This window comes from Polyodon spathula, chromosome 4 (genome assembly GCF_017654505.1).
Source record: "Polyodon spathula isolate WHYD16114869_AA chromosome 4, ASM1765450v1, whole genome shotgun sequence".
NCBI classification, from domain to species: Eukaryota; Metazoa; Chordata; class Actinopteri; order Acipenseriformes; family Polyodontidae; genus Polyodon; species Polyodon spathula.
In genome coordinates, this window is record NC_054537.1 from 3,957,288 (window position 1) to 3,975,713 (window position 18,426).

General features: G+C 39.2%; 1 protein-coding gene and 1 pseudogene across 1 annotated transcript in view; both read right to left on the reverse strand.

The window, feature by feature from the left end:
- Positions 1-1,661, reverse strand: part of LOC121314067 (receptor-type tyrosine-protein phosphatase N2-like) — a 262,494-nt gene extending 260,833 nt beyond the window's left edge. Inside the window, exon 1 of the mRNA XM_041246887.1 lies at positions 1,366-1,661. Within this exon, the coding sequence (XP_041102821.1) occupies positions 1,366-1,444 (79 nt within the window). The 5' untranslated portion in view covers positions 1,445-1,661. The remainder of the gene's footprint in view (positions 1-1,365) is intronic.
- A 7,249-nt stretch (positions 1,662-8,910) lies between these two features.
- On the reverse strand, positions 8,911-18,358 carry LOC121314068 (annotated as a pseudogene).
- Between the last annotated feature and the right edge of the window lie 68 nt (positions 18,359-18,426).

The following is an 18,426-nucleotide window of genomic DNA, read 5'->3' on the forward strand; positions in this document are numbered from 1 at the left end:
ATATATCTATATTAAGCATCAAACTGTTACTGTCTCTAAACAGCTTCCAGGACAACCTGAAATAACTCACACATGAGCAGCTGGGCACTAAAACCAGCCATGTGAGCACTGTATATAGGGCATGAGAGGACCTTATTGTGTATATAGGGCATGAGAGGCCCCTATTGCTAGCTTTGCAGGTCCTTACCCACCCAATTAAAATGGAAAGGTCCTGACAGATAACATTTGCATTAAATGAATTTGCAACTTGCAATGCGTCTCCTGCATCCATATTATCCAGCGCAACAAAAGACAAATATTACATTAAAAAAAAAATTCTGTATTTCCTTTCAGTGCAGATTGAGTCATATAGCCTACAAGACTACAGTATGTGATCTTCTAGCTTACCATGACAGAAGAAAACAGCCTTATTAGAGACAGAAAATCAGTCAAATAGATGTTTCCTTTCTTTAATCACAATGTTTACACATCAGTGCCTTAACTATTATAGAAACCATTTTTTTTTTTTTATCTACAGTGTTATCTGAAGCATCCCTTTTATAGGAACGCATTGCAGATTGCAATAATCCACCTCATTAAAAATATACCTGCACACGTACTACAGCATTGTATCGTGAATTTTAATAATACCCAGCACTGGGACTACTATCCATGTTCTCTTTGTGTTTATTTATGCACCTGTCCCACCTTAAACTGACACACGATGAAGCGTAAGCTACTGTAATGTATGTCACACCGTGCAGTGTTTGTTTGTTTAGTATTTAATGTTTTGCACAATGCATGCGCTGCAAACCGGACTAAACGAATCACTATTTAGACTCAATACATCTAACCAACATATGCGCACATGCAAAATGTATTCCGCGTTTTTAATGTAAAATGGCATTCTTAATGACGCTGCATATTGTCACATTCCAATTCATTATGTGTTTTAGTAAAAATAAAAATAAATAATATATATATATATAATATATATATATATATATATATATATTATATAAGCAACGTTAAACTGCAAAACATCTCGTTATGTTTTGTTTTTTTTTTATTTTATTCTTTTCGATATCGGATAAAACCAAGACGTACCAAATATACAGTGACTCACATGTATACGATTTGGTGGTAGGAGGTATTATATATTTCATATTTACAGCATCTCAAATGTCTGTGTTGTCCTATAGTGATACTGCATATACATGTGCTGTATGGAAGCTACACTAATAACGCTCACAGCATCTGATGCAATACTGACACTGTTTCAAAATGAAACAAGTATTCCAATATGCACCCTGCAACGTTAGACAGTGTATATTATACACTGCCTATGTAAACATTAAGACTACTTGAGAAAATGAATCAACTTACCGAATTTGCTGTCGGTAGTGGCGGAAGAATGGGTATGAAAAGCCGAAAGGAACAGGATAATGCAGGCAAGCGAATCCATTATTCTTGATGATCCATTGCACACTTTCGCTAACAATCCATTGTGGTGTTTTTATTTTATTTTATTTAGCAGGGAGAATGAACGGGGTGAAGGTGGTTGAACGAGTTCTCTGGTCAGCCTCTGCTTCAACTCCCGCAGTCAACCTAACCGAGCCGACTAGAATCAGCACTGAGAACAGCAACCGCGGCCAGACCCCGCCCCGATCCCGTGACGTCAAACTAAAATACAGTCGCTTCAATACTGTACACACAAAACCACTGATTTAAAGCAGCGCTACCAGTATAAACTTGCAAAACGCTTACTGAATCCCACAAACAACAGTACCACCTTTTGAACATTAACATTTGACAGAATCAAGTTATTATTTGCATGGGTTTATATAGAGTCAAAAATCACACACGGGAAGCTTTACAATCATTTTACAACGTCTGCCTCCTTCTATGTACCGAACTAGACAATACACCACTGAGGCTTCCATAATTAAATGAGACACTACGCAACAGCCATCGCATTTAATGGACACGTGTTGACATTGTGGTCGTGTTGCGATGTTTCATTTTTAAAAGCACAATAACTGCAATACAGTACGTTTACATTTTTTGGCAACCTTATTTTGGTCAAGCTTAAAAGGATGACTCGGATCACTAAACAATAAACAACACTACGCACTAGATAGCACTGTAAAAAACAAAAAATAAAAAATACACATGTAGTAAAACAATATATTTCTGTATAAAATATAACAACTATATAAAATTATTTTTAATGGGAAGCTGGCTTTTAAGGGAGTCTACAGGTGGTAAAACATACTGTTATAATGCATTCTGGTTGTTTATCAGTGTTTTCTGGCTTTTTTTTAATTTATTTTTTTATAGTGCCATCTAGTGTGTGGTGTATTTATTGCAGGCAACCATGCTGATCATCCATGGTCTATAATATCAACTCTTACCCTCGAGATCACTTCCAGTCCTGGTCTTTATTCCAACTAGGTCCTAAATTAGTTAATTGCCTCTTAACAGCTTCAGTTAACTGCATTAGAACATGCTTGGAGCTATACCCCCAAAAATAAGCCCATCGTATACTGCACATACAACACTATAACAGTTACATTTCATAGAGTCACAAAAGACTGATTGTGTACATTTTAATATTGTAATGCAAGATGGTTGTTTTTGCAGCCTAATATAGAAACCTTGGTGCCTAAAATGCAGCGTCTGGGTTCTTGTGTGTTCATTCTTCAAACAGGCTACATTGGTGACAGAGTAGTGGGCTTTGTCACATCACCATGATAACCCCAAAGATGATTGCTGCTGCATGGGGCCTTGCTGGGTTGCCAGACGATGCCTTGCAAAAGATGGAAGAAGATGCTAGGAAGATGTGGAAGTTGGCAGTGGAGGATCCTGCAAAATAGTTGGGCAATGCTGTGGGAAGACTGCCATGCGGGAAGACACTTCCATTGATGGAGAATCGTTCGGTGAAGCTGGAGGAAGCCAAGGTCCTCTCTGCCCGGTGGCAGATCGGTAGGAGCTTCAGTTGTACCGCAGGATGGTTTCTGATATGCTGGCCAGTTTGGGGAGTTGGAAAGAGGAGCCGCTCAAAAGCCCCCAAAGTAAGTACAGTGGAAAAGGCGATTGGGATGCTTTCCAAGCACAGTTGGAGCTCATCGCACAGCTCGGAGAGTGGACTGAGCATGATAAATCACCGGTGACACACTGCCCTGCCTCCTGACACTCGCTCCCGAGCAGAGACTGGACTACACCACTCTCACCCGAGCACTACAGACGTTTTGGCAGCAGTCAACTGCCCGGGCTGGTGTGGAACGAACTCAGTACTAGGATGCGGAAGCCTGGCGAGACCTTTAGGGAGCTAGCGGCTGCAACAAACAGACTGGAAAGGAAGGCTTACTCCCACATGCCACTAGAAGTTCAAGAAGAACTTGCCAGGGACCAGTTCATCGAGGCCCTGGGATCTGGGGAGCTGCATGCCCAGGTGCGCCTGGCCCACCCTGAGACAATGCAAGAGGCTTTGGTGCTGGCAATGGAGCAAGAAGGTTTTTGGGTGATAAAGCAAACCACCAGGTTTGTTCATGCAGCCATGGGGGAGGAAGAGCACCTACCAGAAGAGCACTCAACCCAGCGGACTCCCACATATCACTGTCCCCAGCTTGCCTCCTTCCGCGTCTGGTCTTCACGGGAGTCAGAAAATTAGAGGACGGTCGTGCGGGGCAGGGACCCGTCGCCCTATTTGTTTCGGCCCCACTGAATGGAACCACCCCGGGGAAGCCTACAACCACCAAGGCCCCCGTGGGTGGTGTGAACGAAACTAATATCCCCAGCCTAAAGAACTACCTGGGACCTAGGGCATTGCTGCGGTTCCAACGCACCATGGACCGGATCCGCACCGTCACGGGAGAGCCCAGGAGAAAGGAGACCTACAGCTGCGATTGGGTGGTTGCACCATCTGCCATGAAGTATGGGTGGCAGGGATCAATATGGACTGTATTTTGGGAGCTGAGGTCCTATCTTGCCTGAGGGGTGAAGTTGGAAATGGGCAGGGGCATTCTCCATGTGGCTGGAGGGGGGAGGCTACAGTTGGGGGGGTTGCTCTAGCCCCCTCCACCACTACAGCAGCGCATATACGCCAGCGACCTCTCGGAGAACCTGGGTCTATCCATCTGTGGCAGACGGGTGAGTGGATAGAGGCCCAGAGGCAGTCTGCAGTTCAAAAAAATAACAATTTTATTATAAATAAACACAAAAATAAAGTGCACAAGGGCAAAATAACAGATACTCAAACACAAATAAAGCAAAACCAAAACTCACAAAAATAAAGTTTCCAGGCTGGGTAATGCCTTCACTGGATTTATCAAAATCCAAAAAATCACAAAACAACCACAAACACCAACCTGCTTCCTCAGCTCCCTCCTCTCAAATGAGAAGCAGAGGCCTCCTTTTATGTCTGGTGGCTGGGAGCTGATTGATCATTAATTAAACTAATCATCTAATCAACCCCAGCCACCTGAACACAATGAACCCAGGCAGGTAGGGGAATTTAACCCCATCCCTGCCAATTTCTAAAAGGGCAGAGCTGTGCTCTGCCACACACCTCCCCCCATGTACAACGTACACCGGCCGCAATCGGCCAACTCCCCCCCCCCGGCCTTTTCTAGTGGAGAAGGCGGCAACAGACCCTTGGGAGGCGACGGCAGCAGCGGACCCTCGGGAGGCCTAAAAAACAAAAAGTAGACATCAGCAGCCCCAGGCAATGCGGAGCAGCAGGCAACCCCAGGCGATCCAAATACGTCACCCCTGAGCGGAGCGGGCGTGGCATCCCTAAGCGGTGCAAGGCAGGCATCCTTGGGCCATAGCTCCTCCCTCTCGGGCTCTGGGGGCAACGGCGGCTCCTCACCCCTCTCGGGCTCTGGGGGCGACGGCGGCTCCTCACCCCTCTCGGGCTCTCGGGAAAGTGGCTCACCCCTCTCTGGCTCAGATCTCCTGGGACGGTGGTGCTGGAGGTAGTGGGGTGGCCCCTGATGCCCGGGGTGAATACTGCACCTCTTCCTAGGCCTAGTTGTAGGGGCATCCTGCCCAGTTGTGGCCGTCCTCCTCACACCGGCCACACCAGTTTGCCGGTGGCACATCTGGGCAGGACCGCCAACAATGGTCCTCCTTCCCGCACCAGGAACACCAGCAGAAGAGGCTGGCCGGGTCCTCCAGCGATGGCTGCAACAGCTTACATTTCTTCAGCTGCTGCTTGTCCTGCCTTTGCCACTGTCTGCTCTTCTTTCCCATGTTTTTTTTTTTTTTTTTTTTTTAAATATCCCAAAAATTCCACAAAACAAACAAACAAAAAAAAAAAACTGCTCTGAGCATCTAGGTGGCGCTATCCCAATGCTAACACCAAGTGTGGCAGGCTGGTGAGTGGATAGAGGCCCAGAGACAGTCTGCAGTTCAAAAAAGTAACAATTTTATTATAAACACAAAAATAAAGTGCACAAGGGCAAAATAACAGCTACTCAACCACCAACCTGCTTTCTCAGCTCCCTCCTCTCAAATGAGAAGCAGAGGCCTCCTTTTATGTCAGGTGGCTGGGCGCTGATTGATCATTAATTAAACTAACCATCTAATCAACCCCAGCCACCTGAACACAATGAACCAAGGCAGGTAGGGGAATTTAACCCCATCCCTGCCAATTTCTAAAGGGCGGAACTGTGCTCTGCCACACCATCTTTCATTAGACTTTACCCACGAAGTGGGCGGGAATAGCAGATGTAAGGCAAGTTTTAATTGGATAATTCATTACACAAACTATTTTGTTTAATTTCATTGGTTCTCATTTAATTTTCAGTGATCTCATTGGCCAAACTAATGTGTGTAATAATTAGAATTACAACACGTACTAAAGTCAAATTAGAATGCATACTAAATATTTGAAACATGTTTTTTGACCAGGATGGCCTTCCATAGATACCTGATTCCTGCACAAGTCCAATCACAATACTGGAGAATATTTAGTGCTCTGGAATACCGAACTGGGGCATAAAACAGCACATTTTATATTAAGGAACAGCTGAACAGGGATGTGGCGTTTTATTATTTACTGTCCACCCTTTTACTAACCTGCTGTGTATATTAGGATGATGATTCCAAACATCTGGATGCTAAAATAGCAAACTGTGTGTACAGCATGTTTGTTATTTTAATGACAAATGGGAAATACATGTGTTTAATCTGATGAGTTATTCATATGCACAGTTTAGCTGAACCAGCGGCATTATTCAGTTATCCAAAAACTGCAGCTGTAAAATAACGATGCAATTACAAAATCCAAGTAAAGAATGGGTGTCAGTAATATATGAAAAACAAAGTCTGAATATTTTCATGATATGAATTAATGTAACTCTGCCATAGGCAAACTTTGCTTGAGGCAAACAATGAGACCTAGTGTCCACAAGGGTGTGTGTCACTAATGGCTTGGTCAAACTAATTTTTATGCTGATGACAGCTTTTGCCAATGCTTTTTGTGGTAATGTAACATTTAATTTAATATACTGTTTTGCAAAAAATATGCCAGCTGCTTCGATAAATTACATGCACTACAGTAGTTCTGCGCATCATCTATTTTCATTTTTCACAGCATCATTGAACCTTTGATATTGGCTGTCAGAAACTCTAGACAGCACTTGCTTTGAGTGTGCCGACCCTATTACCCATAAAAATGGTTTGTTCGCAGCGTTGTCCGCAAATGTTTCAGGGCTCAATTGCTTTTTAATCCTACAATCATAAAAAATCCCAAAATAGCACTGGAGGCTTTACGGTTAGCAAGTCTAGTGTAAAATAATAAGATGAATAAAACATACAGCGCTGTAACAACAAATACAAAAGCACAGCACACTTGCTTTAAAGTGGAAACTCAGATTACTGTATTGGAGTTTTAGATAATCAAGAGAGCAATTAATAAGCTTTCACTTAAAAGGACCTGGCATTTCTTCAGATAATCAAGCTCTATTTTGTCTTTGTAATCTGCAGTCACCACCCCATAGACTAACAATTAAACTGTTTCGCAGGTTACCACATTTTTTTTTTTCTTGTCAATTCCCAAACCGAACTGAAGGACTTAGGCACAATTTGTATGCAAAGCCAGAATTCCGTATACATGTTTAATATATTTGTATTGCAGCAGAGCAGAAACAAAGCCCTTGTACATTCAAATTACATTTTAATTGCTTATTTTTTATTTTTCTACTACAGTTGTATGGTATCTGCAAACACTGGGTGCTTCTAGGTTCTGCTGCTCCAATATGGTTATTATTTTTTTGTCTTTACCTGTTTTTGAGCTTGTCTGTAGAATCCTTAGTGAGAGGACTGAACACTCTTTCTCATTCCAGTGAAGTCAGGTGGCAGTTTGAACACAGCAGGCTGATAAAGATTAACAAGCTCCAAGCAAGTAGGTTGGTAACGTACAGCCGTACCAGGCGATGTATATTTAAAATCCAAACCATGAGTATTACAAAAAAGTGAATGTCCATGACGTATGTTAACAGCATGTACAGAACAGTACAGAATAAGAAATGGCAATGACCTAGATGTCATTTGGCAACAAATCAGGTGTTAGTATTAAAAAATGACTAATTTACATTAGCAAGTGAAATAACTTCTCGTCTTCTTAAAATACATGTAAAAATGTGTGGAATACAGGTGAACACATGTCTGAACAGACACACCCATACATCCCCAGAATCAAACACCCACTGACATTAATTACAAGTTTCTTTACCACTGGATAAGCGGTTTTCCAGGCATACTGTGAAATACCACAACCATTACCAATGTATTCCTGCCGCCATGTGAAGACAGTTTTAGAGAAACACAATCCCACTCAGAATGATTGTAAACACCATTAAACAATAAGGGAATGCAATTGCACATCAAATTTGAGGATACAGGTCAGTTTCTTTATTTTTTATGAAACATTTTCTTAAAATAGCATAATGCTTTTTCTAAGAGCAAATTCTATGCATCCCCATTAATGTGTCATGCAACACGCTGCCACCGATGTTACACTTAGACCAAGTACATCATAATATAGTTTGTTTCACAGGCCAGCATTGTAATAGTTACAGAATGTAGTAGAATAAATACAATAATATTTCAACATCCTAAACTTCCAATTACTATATACTGGTCATATTTCAACAACAAACACAGCCCACTACAATTCACTTGACTAAAAAGCACATCTATAATGTACGAACACTTCTCAGCACAAATAACGCAAAGCTATCATAATTCCTAGTTCCTTGACACCATTATTCTCATGTCCAGAAATTCAATGACTTGCACGGATTGTCACAATGTATCATCTTCATAAAAATACCAAAATAACACAAAAAAAGCAATGGATATATTTTTGTAATATATTTACTGTATGAGAAAGGGCTTAGGTCAAAGTTTTATCAACACATTAATAAATGCAAGTATAAAAATAATCTGGCCAACATAGAAATACCCTTCACTGCAACAAACTTCTTTGAAACTGTACATTCAGATCAACTTCAAAACAGCTTGATTGGTTTTTGTTGCTATAAATAGTGGCATTGAAGCAGTTCAGTGTTGATTTTTTTCTATGTGATGAAGCAATACTGGAAAGAAGTAACAATCACATGTTTTGTTGTACTGCATAAAAAACAAACAAACTGAACACACCCACAAGTCATAGATATTCTTGTTGTCGCTTAACCTACATGGTTAGGTATGGTATGTCAATATGACTTTTTCCAATTTTTATTTTATATATATATATATATATATATATATATATATATATATATATATATATATATATATATATATATATATATATATTATATATATATATATTAATCATTATTCCTTTAATCATTACATATTAACTACGTAGAACAATGCTTACTTTATAGTAAAATCAATTTGGTTGTTTTCTGATTACATACATAAAATATTTTCTTAAACATAAATGCATTGCACACAAATCACATCATGGCTACAAGATGTAATTTCCAATCTTAAGAGCTGATTCATATATTGCTCTGTAAAGAAAAGAAAAGAAAGTACCTTCAATTAAAAACAGGAGAGCAAAAAGACTGTGTGTATGGCTACCACTGTAACCTGAAGTATCCAAACTTTACCTGAAATTGTATTTTCCTGCTAAAGGAAATATTCACAACTGAAATTATTCCAAGGTTAATGGAAGTATTTTTAACCTTGACACAAGCACAACCTGGAGAGGACAGAGTCATCTTTGACATCTCTGCTAGTGTTTACTGAGTTTCAGAATGTGTAAAAGGCCAACCCCCTTTTATAGAACAAAAAAACAATAGATTTGACTACCTATTTGAACTATTTTATACAGGGCTCCGACAAAATAAAATGCTTGTCATAGCACTGCCAAATTGAGTTTCTTGCCACACTGGGCAGGGATTTAAAGGATTCATTTTTACATTTTTTATTAATCAATACCTGTTTGTACCCCTGTAGTTGACACTTTACCTTTCAATACTATCACTTGCTTCGGCCATAACTTCATAATACTTTTGCAGTTTGATATGAACTGAGGCTGCAGAACTCTTAATATCAGATCCTTTACATTTATCTAAAGAAAAGAACAACAAAGTGCATTAAACTGTTTAAAATTGTGCAAACAAACATGTAATAACATTTAATGTATTAGGTTCTGCTATTATGTTCTACAGTTTTCATAAAAGTCATGACCAGTCCTTTTCAGAAAACAGTTAATTGTTATTATTTATTTAAATTATTTATTAGCAGCCACCCTTATCCAGGGTGACTTACAATTGTTACAAAATATCACAGTATCAAGTATTGCATTATAAAATATCACATTATAAAACATCACAATAGATTAGAACAGTTACGAAAGTACAATAAGATCAAATTCAAGTAAGAGCAAAATAAAGAACACAGTAAGTTATAAGTAAGAGCGAGTTTGACTAAAAGCAGTTAAAACCGATAGTAAATATTTGTTTATGAGTAAAGTCCAGTATGAAGACAGTATGATAAATGGATGAGAATGATTTAAAAAAAGAACAAATTACAAAAAATGTGAGTATGGTTGCCTATAAGAGTAAAATCAAATACAATGTACAGTATGTAGTTGGTGTTAGGAGCAGTAGTTGATTGAGCAGTTCAGTGCAAGTACAAGCTGATGTAAGTACTAGTACAATTGGGTGCCATATATGGTATGGTAGAGAGTTAATGCTGCCAAAGCACTGGTGTGGGCAAAGGCAAAATGTAATTAACATTTCTTTTAAAGCCATCAGTTAATGTAATTTACATGTAATGTATGTAATGTAATTTAATGCCGATTAAGTTACTTGGGAACATTCTCAAAAGAATGGGGTTCACAAATATGGGCTTCAAATCCCAGCCATAAAAGAGATTTCATTCTCCATTGCCCTTCAACATGAAGACAGATTAGAAAAATCTAAATTAAGATTCATGCTTAATTGGGAAAAAGGTAAAGGATTAATATTAATCCGTGGAATATTTCTCCAATCTATTATTCTTACATAAATCCAGACAAATGAATAGAATGCAGGATGCAAGGCATAAACTCACCCTGCCTGACCACTGTTAAGATGCACAGGACTGCAGTCAATCCAACAACACCTTGCTTCAGAATCAGACTCATTTAACTCGCAAAGAAATGACCTAAAAAAAATAGGTTACTACCCTGGTCAGCAACACACTTAGAATGCAATGTTCACACAACCCTGTAAATGAAGTGACTATACCATATAGGTTTCTGAAATATACAATAAGGCTTTGACAAAAATGCCATCAGGAAAGGGTTAATGTTGATCACAGGTCAGCATGAAGGATGCCATTAGTTTTAGCCCAAGCAGTGTCAACTATACTGAAAATAAAGCCGTCAGCATAAAATATGAGATTGTGGCAGTAGTAGGTGCAGCAGCAGCAGGTTTGAAAATTCATACAACCTTCCCTTACTGGGATGCAGCGCACAACGTTGTATCATTTACTGCAATAGGACAGTTTTACTGAGGATTTATCATGAGGATGATGAGGATATTCTGCTAGAAATGTAAAAATCCTCTTCCATTACCTGATCAGACTTGGAGATTTCATAATAATTGCAAGTAATGTGCTTGAAAGTGGAGGCAGGTCTTGAACTGTCTCAGGGGGGTTAGCTCCTCCGCATGCAAAATCTGAAACCAAATCAGAATCACTGGCGCAATGTTAATTCTACAGGCAAGACTAAAACGAGGCACTTCGTCAACAATATACATACAGTATTCCAGAAAAATCACATTACAGTCGTCGGTACCACAAGAAAACGACATTAATAAAATCTACAAGCATCACCTGAGCAGAATGGAGCAACTAGAAAACAAAACAAGAGTAGTATTAAAAACACGTAGGAATACGTAATTTCTTGCAAGGACAGACGGAACTGTAGGAGCTCAAAGCCTACAACCTGTCAAAGTCTAATCCTGACCAGATAAAGACTGTCATCATTACCAAGGAAAGGGGATGCACATAATACACATTTTAGGGGCTCCCGAGTGGCACATTCGGTAAAGGCGTTCCACGTGGTGTGCAAGATTCGGTAAAGGCGTTCCACGTGGTGTGCAGGATGCGCCAAATAGCCTGGAGATCACTGGTTCGTATTCAGACTAGATCATTTGCCGACTGCGAGTTCCCAGGGGACAGACAGCGCACAATTGGCAGAGCGCTGCCTGGGTAGGGAGGGTTCACCACGTACTAGTGACTCCTGTTGCCGGCAAGGGGTCTGCAGGTCTGCTGTGGAGCCATTTGAATATGTGTTGTCCTTCGGCACCAAAAGGTCTGATGGCTTCGCAATGGAACTACAGTTTCGAGGACGCATGTGTCTGCCGCCGCTGTGCGAAGTCGATGCGGGGGTTGCAGCAGTGGACTGAGATCAATACAATTGGCTACAAAAAATCCATTGGCGACGACTAAATTTAAAAAATACACATTAATTATAATGTCTCCTATACTTAATTTTAAAAAGGGCATACCTGCAAGGCCTCTTCACGCTGCTTCCTCAGTCTGCGCGCAGCTGTTTCAAGGATTTTTTGGAAGACATTCTGGGCGATGTTAAGGAGAACCAGCAGGTCCTCGTTTTGGTTTTGAACAGTCAGGGCCAGGCAGTTCTCAGTAATCTCCTTGAGGACAGAGAGGAGCAACGGCAGACACATGTATCCCCTCTCTGTGAATGGTAGAACACACGCATGATAAACCACTGGACTGATGATAACAAAGACAGTGTGTATGTGTGTACAGAGCTTGAATAATTATCTTCAAACAAATTCTTCCTTATCAGCTGGACATTTATAAAAGAAAAATGTACTATTATGTACAAGTCATATGTTGTATTACTAAACCATTTACAACACAATATGCCTTCTTAAATGCATTTTTATATACATATTTTAGCAAAGGTTACATTTTATACATTACTGTTATGTCAACATTTAAAAATTGAGACTATTATAAACAAATGTAAATGCAAATAAACTAAGATTACTGTTTAACTAGTTTAGAGCAAGTCCCAGACATTCATTAAAAGCAAGTTTGGAGTCCTTCAAGTGCTGCATGGAAAAGAAAATCGTATCTTCAAGCCTGCCATTAAAACAACCACATACCCACTTGAATCGCAAACAGACACTCAGTACTGCATCTTTGTCGCTATATTGTTCACATCTCACCCCTATTTTTGCCCCATCCCTTGTTCGCTGTATTTTTCACATCTCTATTTATAGACGTGCATACTGATAAATCCTCTCCTGATCACTCATTTTAAATCACCAAACTCCTCAATAATGCGATCCAAGTCATTATTTTATTACTATAACACCTCAGAAAGCTCTGCAGGTGTCTGTGATATTCTCTGAGCGCTGGATGCAGAAGCAGCCACCTCCTTTGTTGTGTCCGTGTTATCTCTCTAGTGGATGGGGCTTTTTTTTCGGTTTCATTCGGCTCCTATCAGCCTCACTCGGCCATTGAAATTTCTCGTCTTTTTCTGGAGAAAAAAGTGACTAAAGAACTGTGCTTTATGTATATCTGATGATGTCGGACAAGGTCCAACATTGGATAGGAAAGGGAAAATTGCAATGTCGGACCTGGTCCGAAATAGGACTGCAAAGGGTTAAAGAAAGTAAACTAAGTCGTCAAATATCGCTTCTTATTCTTTACAACCAATTTACATTCTTAACAGTTCAAAAGGCAGAATTACAGAAGCCCTGTGTGAGCAAGTATCACTAGAAAGAACAAAGTTACTGTGTTCATGGAAATATATATTGGAGGAGTCTTTTTGTATATGAATGTATATGGGCATTATACATTCTAATACAGCTATGAATTACACACAAAGGATGGGAGAAGATAAACATACTTCAACAGCCTGTTTTGCAACCAGAGTCTTCTGTTCTGATGCTTCATCTTCACACATTGGATTTATTAAGAATGGCAGCACCTTCTCAATTGTCCACGCAACAGTGTTTTTCAGAAGAGGTAAGTCCTTTCAAGTCCTAGAAAATGGCTATTATTCCCCACAAACTTTGCTTTTGTGACCAGGACAGTGATATTTCAAAATCTCACTATTTCCAATGGGAAAACGGGCAAATGTGTGTCTTTTCGTTCACATAAAGTCAGAAAGAAACAACATGTGAATCCAAATTAACATGTATTTATACTAAAGTAATACAAAAATGACTACAAAAGATTTAGAAGCGAGTAGTTTTTCGTGATTTACAATTATACTGTATTTACAGTAACAAACAACTAACACTTGTATTCTCCTTGTTACTGTTTTCAGCATCATCTTTGTCTTCTCTGGCTGTTCTCTAAATACGAGCATTTAAGGATCGGCGAATTGTGAGCATCAGCTTTGCTGCAATAAATACCGATTACTACATTTAGATGACTTTTAATAAATAGAAGGTAAAAAGCTTGTCTCATTGTGTGGCAGATATATCTTATTCGTCTGGTCGGACCATATTTGTGAGACTATACCAATTCTCAGGAAAAATATATCTGCTCTACAAGATCAAATAGCTGGAACCAAAAGATTAGTTTTTCCCGCTTTGTACTACATCCAGCCTCTTCCCTGTGCAAGGGTCTTGACATCCGACTGTGATGGTGTGGCTACATAGAGTCATAGTGCTTTACTTCACGTCCCCTCTCAGCTGAATGTACGCAGTGATTTTCTGCCCTCACCTATATTTGTAGGAGCAGTATGTTCGTGGGCATATTGGTAAAACTCTTGCTGCCATGGGATTCATCTGTATGAGAGTAACAGAACGCTCACACCAAACTTCTTCCGATTGGTTAACGGGAAGAAGAGAGTTGGAAAGAAGGTTCACAATCCGCCTGGTGACTGGCCGGGAATCTGTCTCAAGCCGGGCCAGAAGATGTTCCATCGGGCACACTTTCCAAAACTGTAAATATAAGAAAGAAAAAAAATCTATAGTCTAATCAAGTAATCTTTAGACCGCAAACAATTTCTAGCAAAACCAACCACACCACCTATAGCCCATTCGTGTCTGGTGGGATGGATACATTTTTTAACATTTGCTTACAAGAATCTTAAATATCCATGTCTCCCCTGCTGCAATAAGCAGCGATTATCAGACAGACACACAGGTAATGTAAAAAGAACAAACAGGGCAACAGCTCATAACACTGACAAGCACATTCAGAATCTGATACAAATGACAATTTACAAAACAGGACAAAACCGACCTAACCATCAACCCTGGAAACCCTACAGAGATTCTTCATTGAAACTAAAGGGGTTCAAATCTTCTGCTGAGGACACCAGGTGCTGCCGTTTAATAAGTCCTTATTTCCTTCTTGTCTCATGTGCCAGCTTCATCATGGGAAATGTTAGTCAGCTAGTTTTTGTTTGTGACAAATGGGATCCAGATCTTATTCATCTTACCTTGGCCGCTCTGACAGCTTTAATTTTCTGCAGGAGATCCACAAAGGCCACGCCACCTTCTCTGAATTGTCATGAAGGCTGTTTTTCAGAGTTGGGAAGAGCTGCTCAAGCAATGGGTGGCTTAGCTTGTTTTCCATGACCATTGCCATGCACTAAAAAAATTATTCAAAAGGAAAGAAAAAAAAAAGACCAGGTAACAAAATACATTGAGTTAATCTAATCAGGGGTGTTGAACTCAGCTCCTGGAGGGGGCCGCAGTGTCTTCTGGCTTTCATTCCACCTGAGCTCTTACTTAATTGGTCTAATTATTTGATTAATTAGACACATTTAATTAATCTATCTATTTTATATAGTGCCTTACCGCCTTTCAAAGTGCGCTTTACGAGATACATTAAAAAAAAAAAAAAAACTATGCATAACACTTCTCTCCAAGACTTGAAATGTCGTGTACCTTAAATCAAGTGCATTTTTAATCAGCTTTAAAAGACTTTAAAAAACATATTGAACAAATAAATCAATGAAGTTAATTGAGACCTCAAGTTGGAATGAAAGCCAGAAGGCCCTGCAGCCCTCGAGGACTGGAGTTTGACACTCCTGCTCTACATTAAGTTAATGCAACAGGACAAAAACAAGTAACGGTTTTGAATGTAAAAAAAGAAGTCCATGTTTCAAAGGGACAGGGCTTCAAAAATCTAATTTACACCGTGAAGGCAACATGCTTACAGCAAGCACAGTTTAAACCACCAGAGCATACACGTTTTGCATTTAACAACATGGGACTTATTATAAATGCTTTCAGTAGTCTAAAGATATCTAAAGTGTTTGATCTTCCCCGGTTCAGTCGGGTTCAACATTTAAAATAGGCAGGAAAGGCAGTTACAGCTTTATATAGCAATAGGAGTAGGCCATTATGAGCTAAGAATCTATAAACCATATGAGTCACACAGGCCACAACTGAAGACATCAGAATGCTTAAGAAAACAAGGGGAAATGCAAGCGGCCCATCCATGAAAACAAACTGTTGGACACATGCAGCCTCTTCAAATATAGAGATTCACTTTACTGTGGCAATTTTTATTTTAACAGCTATACAATGTCTTATTGCATAGCAGTTTTTAATACAAGCTTGATTTACCACAGTGTATAGGTAACAAGCTCAGGTGTGTCTTACTAAACTCACAGTAAAACCATCAAACTGCTCTGCAATGGGAGTCTTATTTCCATCACCGAAGTGGCCTGTGATTATAGCTGCTGAATTAGAGTCTATTCCAATTTTTGCTAAAACAAATGACTCACTCAGACCTGGACCATGCCTCACAAAAAAAAAAAAAAAAACAAACACAAAGACCAAATCAGATCGGACAACTGAATGAGAGAAAAATTCACTAAAATATTGCTGTGGTGGTTAAATTTTAAAAACAAAAGTTCATCCAGACTGATACTAATAATATAATTATGGCCACACTAATAATAAAGATATACAAGAAATCTCCAATATACCTTAAAGACAGAACAGCGGACATCAGCAGAGCTTACGTCAGAAGCCAGGTCAATCAGCTTTTTAAGGAAGTCTGTGAGGATGGTGGGGGGGATTATGTCCCAGTACTTGGTAGCTATTCTGCATACACCAAGTACCCCTGTCGAACGAACTAGAGGCTGAGGGTCTTCAAGAAGACTCTGAAACAAGGAGGTCATTGTATGTTTCCCATGCATTACCTGCCAACTTGGAAAATACCCACATTTACATTAATGCATATATGCTTTGGCTCACAGGAGTCAATTTCAGTCAATTTCATTAAATTAATAACATTTAAAACAACATTTTTTTTAAAAGCATGTTTACTTTACTTGAATTAACACTATGTTTCACAGAACCCAAATTAGCACTACCATACATTATAAGACTCCTGTTTTTCCTTCCAAAATGCATTTTCATTAGCACCAAAATTGTCATTATACAGGACATTCTCTAAACAAAAACAAACAAAGACAGTTTTATTTCAGCATAGGGAGATCTTTACAGTATGTTCCTATTCTCACACTCCCAATGTTTTATTTTGAACACTAATAAGCTGCTACTTGAGAAAACCAGATGACTTACAAAAAGCACTTCGAACTGTCTCTGGATTTCACTGTCCATGACCTCATTATCGAAGCTCGGCTCTCGAACAGGGAATGCTTCAGTGAACAACAAAGCAGCATTTGCACAGACTTCAGAATTCCTGTCCTGTGTGTTGCATCGGAATAAAATACAAAAATGGAAAAACAAGTGAATATAAAATAAATGAAATAATAAAAAAAAATGCCTACAGCTGATAGACAGTACTGTTCCGAGAGAGAACAATTTGTTAAAACCAACATGCATGACTCACAGAACACACACACTAATAAACCAACATAAACTGTACAACCAAGGGTACCGATTGGGTTTCCTTGACTTTATTAAAAGCTAAACAAGCCATGTTTAATTGAAAAAAAAAATCTTTTCACCTTTCTAGCGTTTCTGAAACACTGGATTAGTTAATTAAATACTGTATAGCCTAATTATTTAGTTTATTTTTTTAAAAGCTGGTAATGCAGTCCACTTCAGTCGAAAAGATGGAAGGGCAAACACTGCTCCATGGCTTGACTATTATGATTCTGTCTAATGGCTTTATTTAAAATAAATCAAACTGTTTTCATGATTGTACTGTTTCTTGTACTTGTATTGTACGCTTCATAAAAAATATCACCCAAAGACAAGCATATTCAAACTGTAACATATTTACAGGATTGGGCCATGTGGTGTTCCATGAAATGGTTTTTATTGTTGTTTTTTTAGTCAGACTGCACCACAGAACCGTTCAAATGGGGGCTTTCCCTCAATGCAGTGTTGGTTTGAGGTATTTTGTCTTCCTTAAAGTACTGTGATTTGTGTTTTACAAAAACATGCTTCTAAAACTTCAAAATGCTATTACCATCAGAATTTTGTGTGTTATAAAAGCAAAATATATGGTGGCACTAGACTCTGCTGCCTCACACTTTTGACATTGTTTTTCTCATTGGAAAAAGTAGGGCATCTTCTGTGTACTTAATTTTCAGTGCACTTCAGATTTGTCAATATAAAAATCTTTTACCTTCAGCCCCCGCCATACTATAGGCTGGTATAATCTGTATAGCATTTCTTCTACTCCTTGGCGATGCTTCTCTTTGTGGAAGTAACTCAAAATGTGCAAAGACATTGATGACATTACTGTCTGTCTCCCGACATGTCCGGTTTAGAGAGGGACTACAGTATGTAATACACATGAATTTCAGCACAGGCTCAAAATGGTCTTTAACAGGAATAAAGGGAAGGATATTACCTGCCTCACTTTGGAATTAACAGGGGAATTCCTGTGCAGATGAACTCCATGGTGCATTAAATCTTGGATGCAGCCATTTTCAATTTCCTGAAAATAAAACGTTTATATATTAGAACCAAGGTAATAGGTTGGTGATGTTAAAAACAATTCAAAACC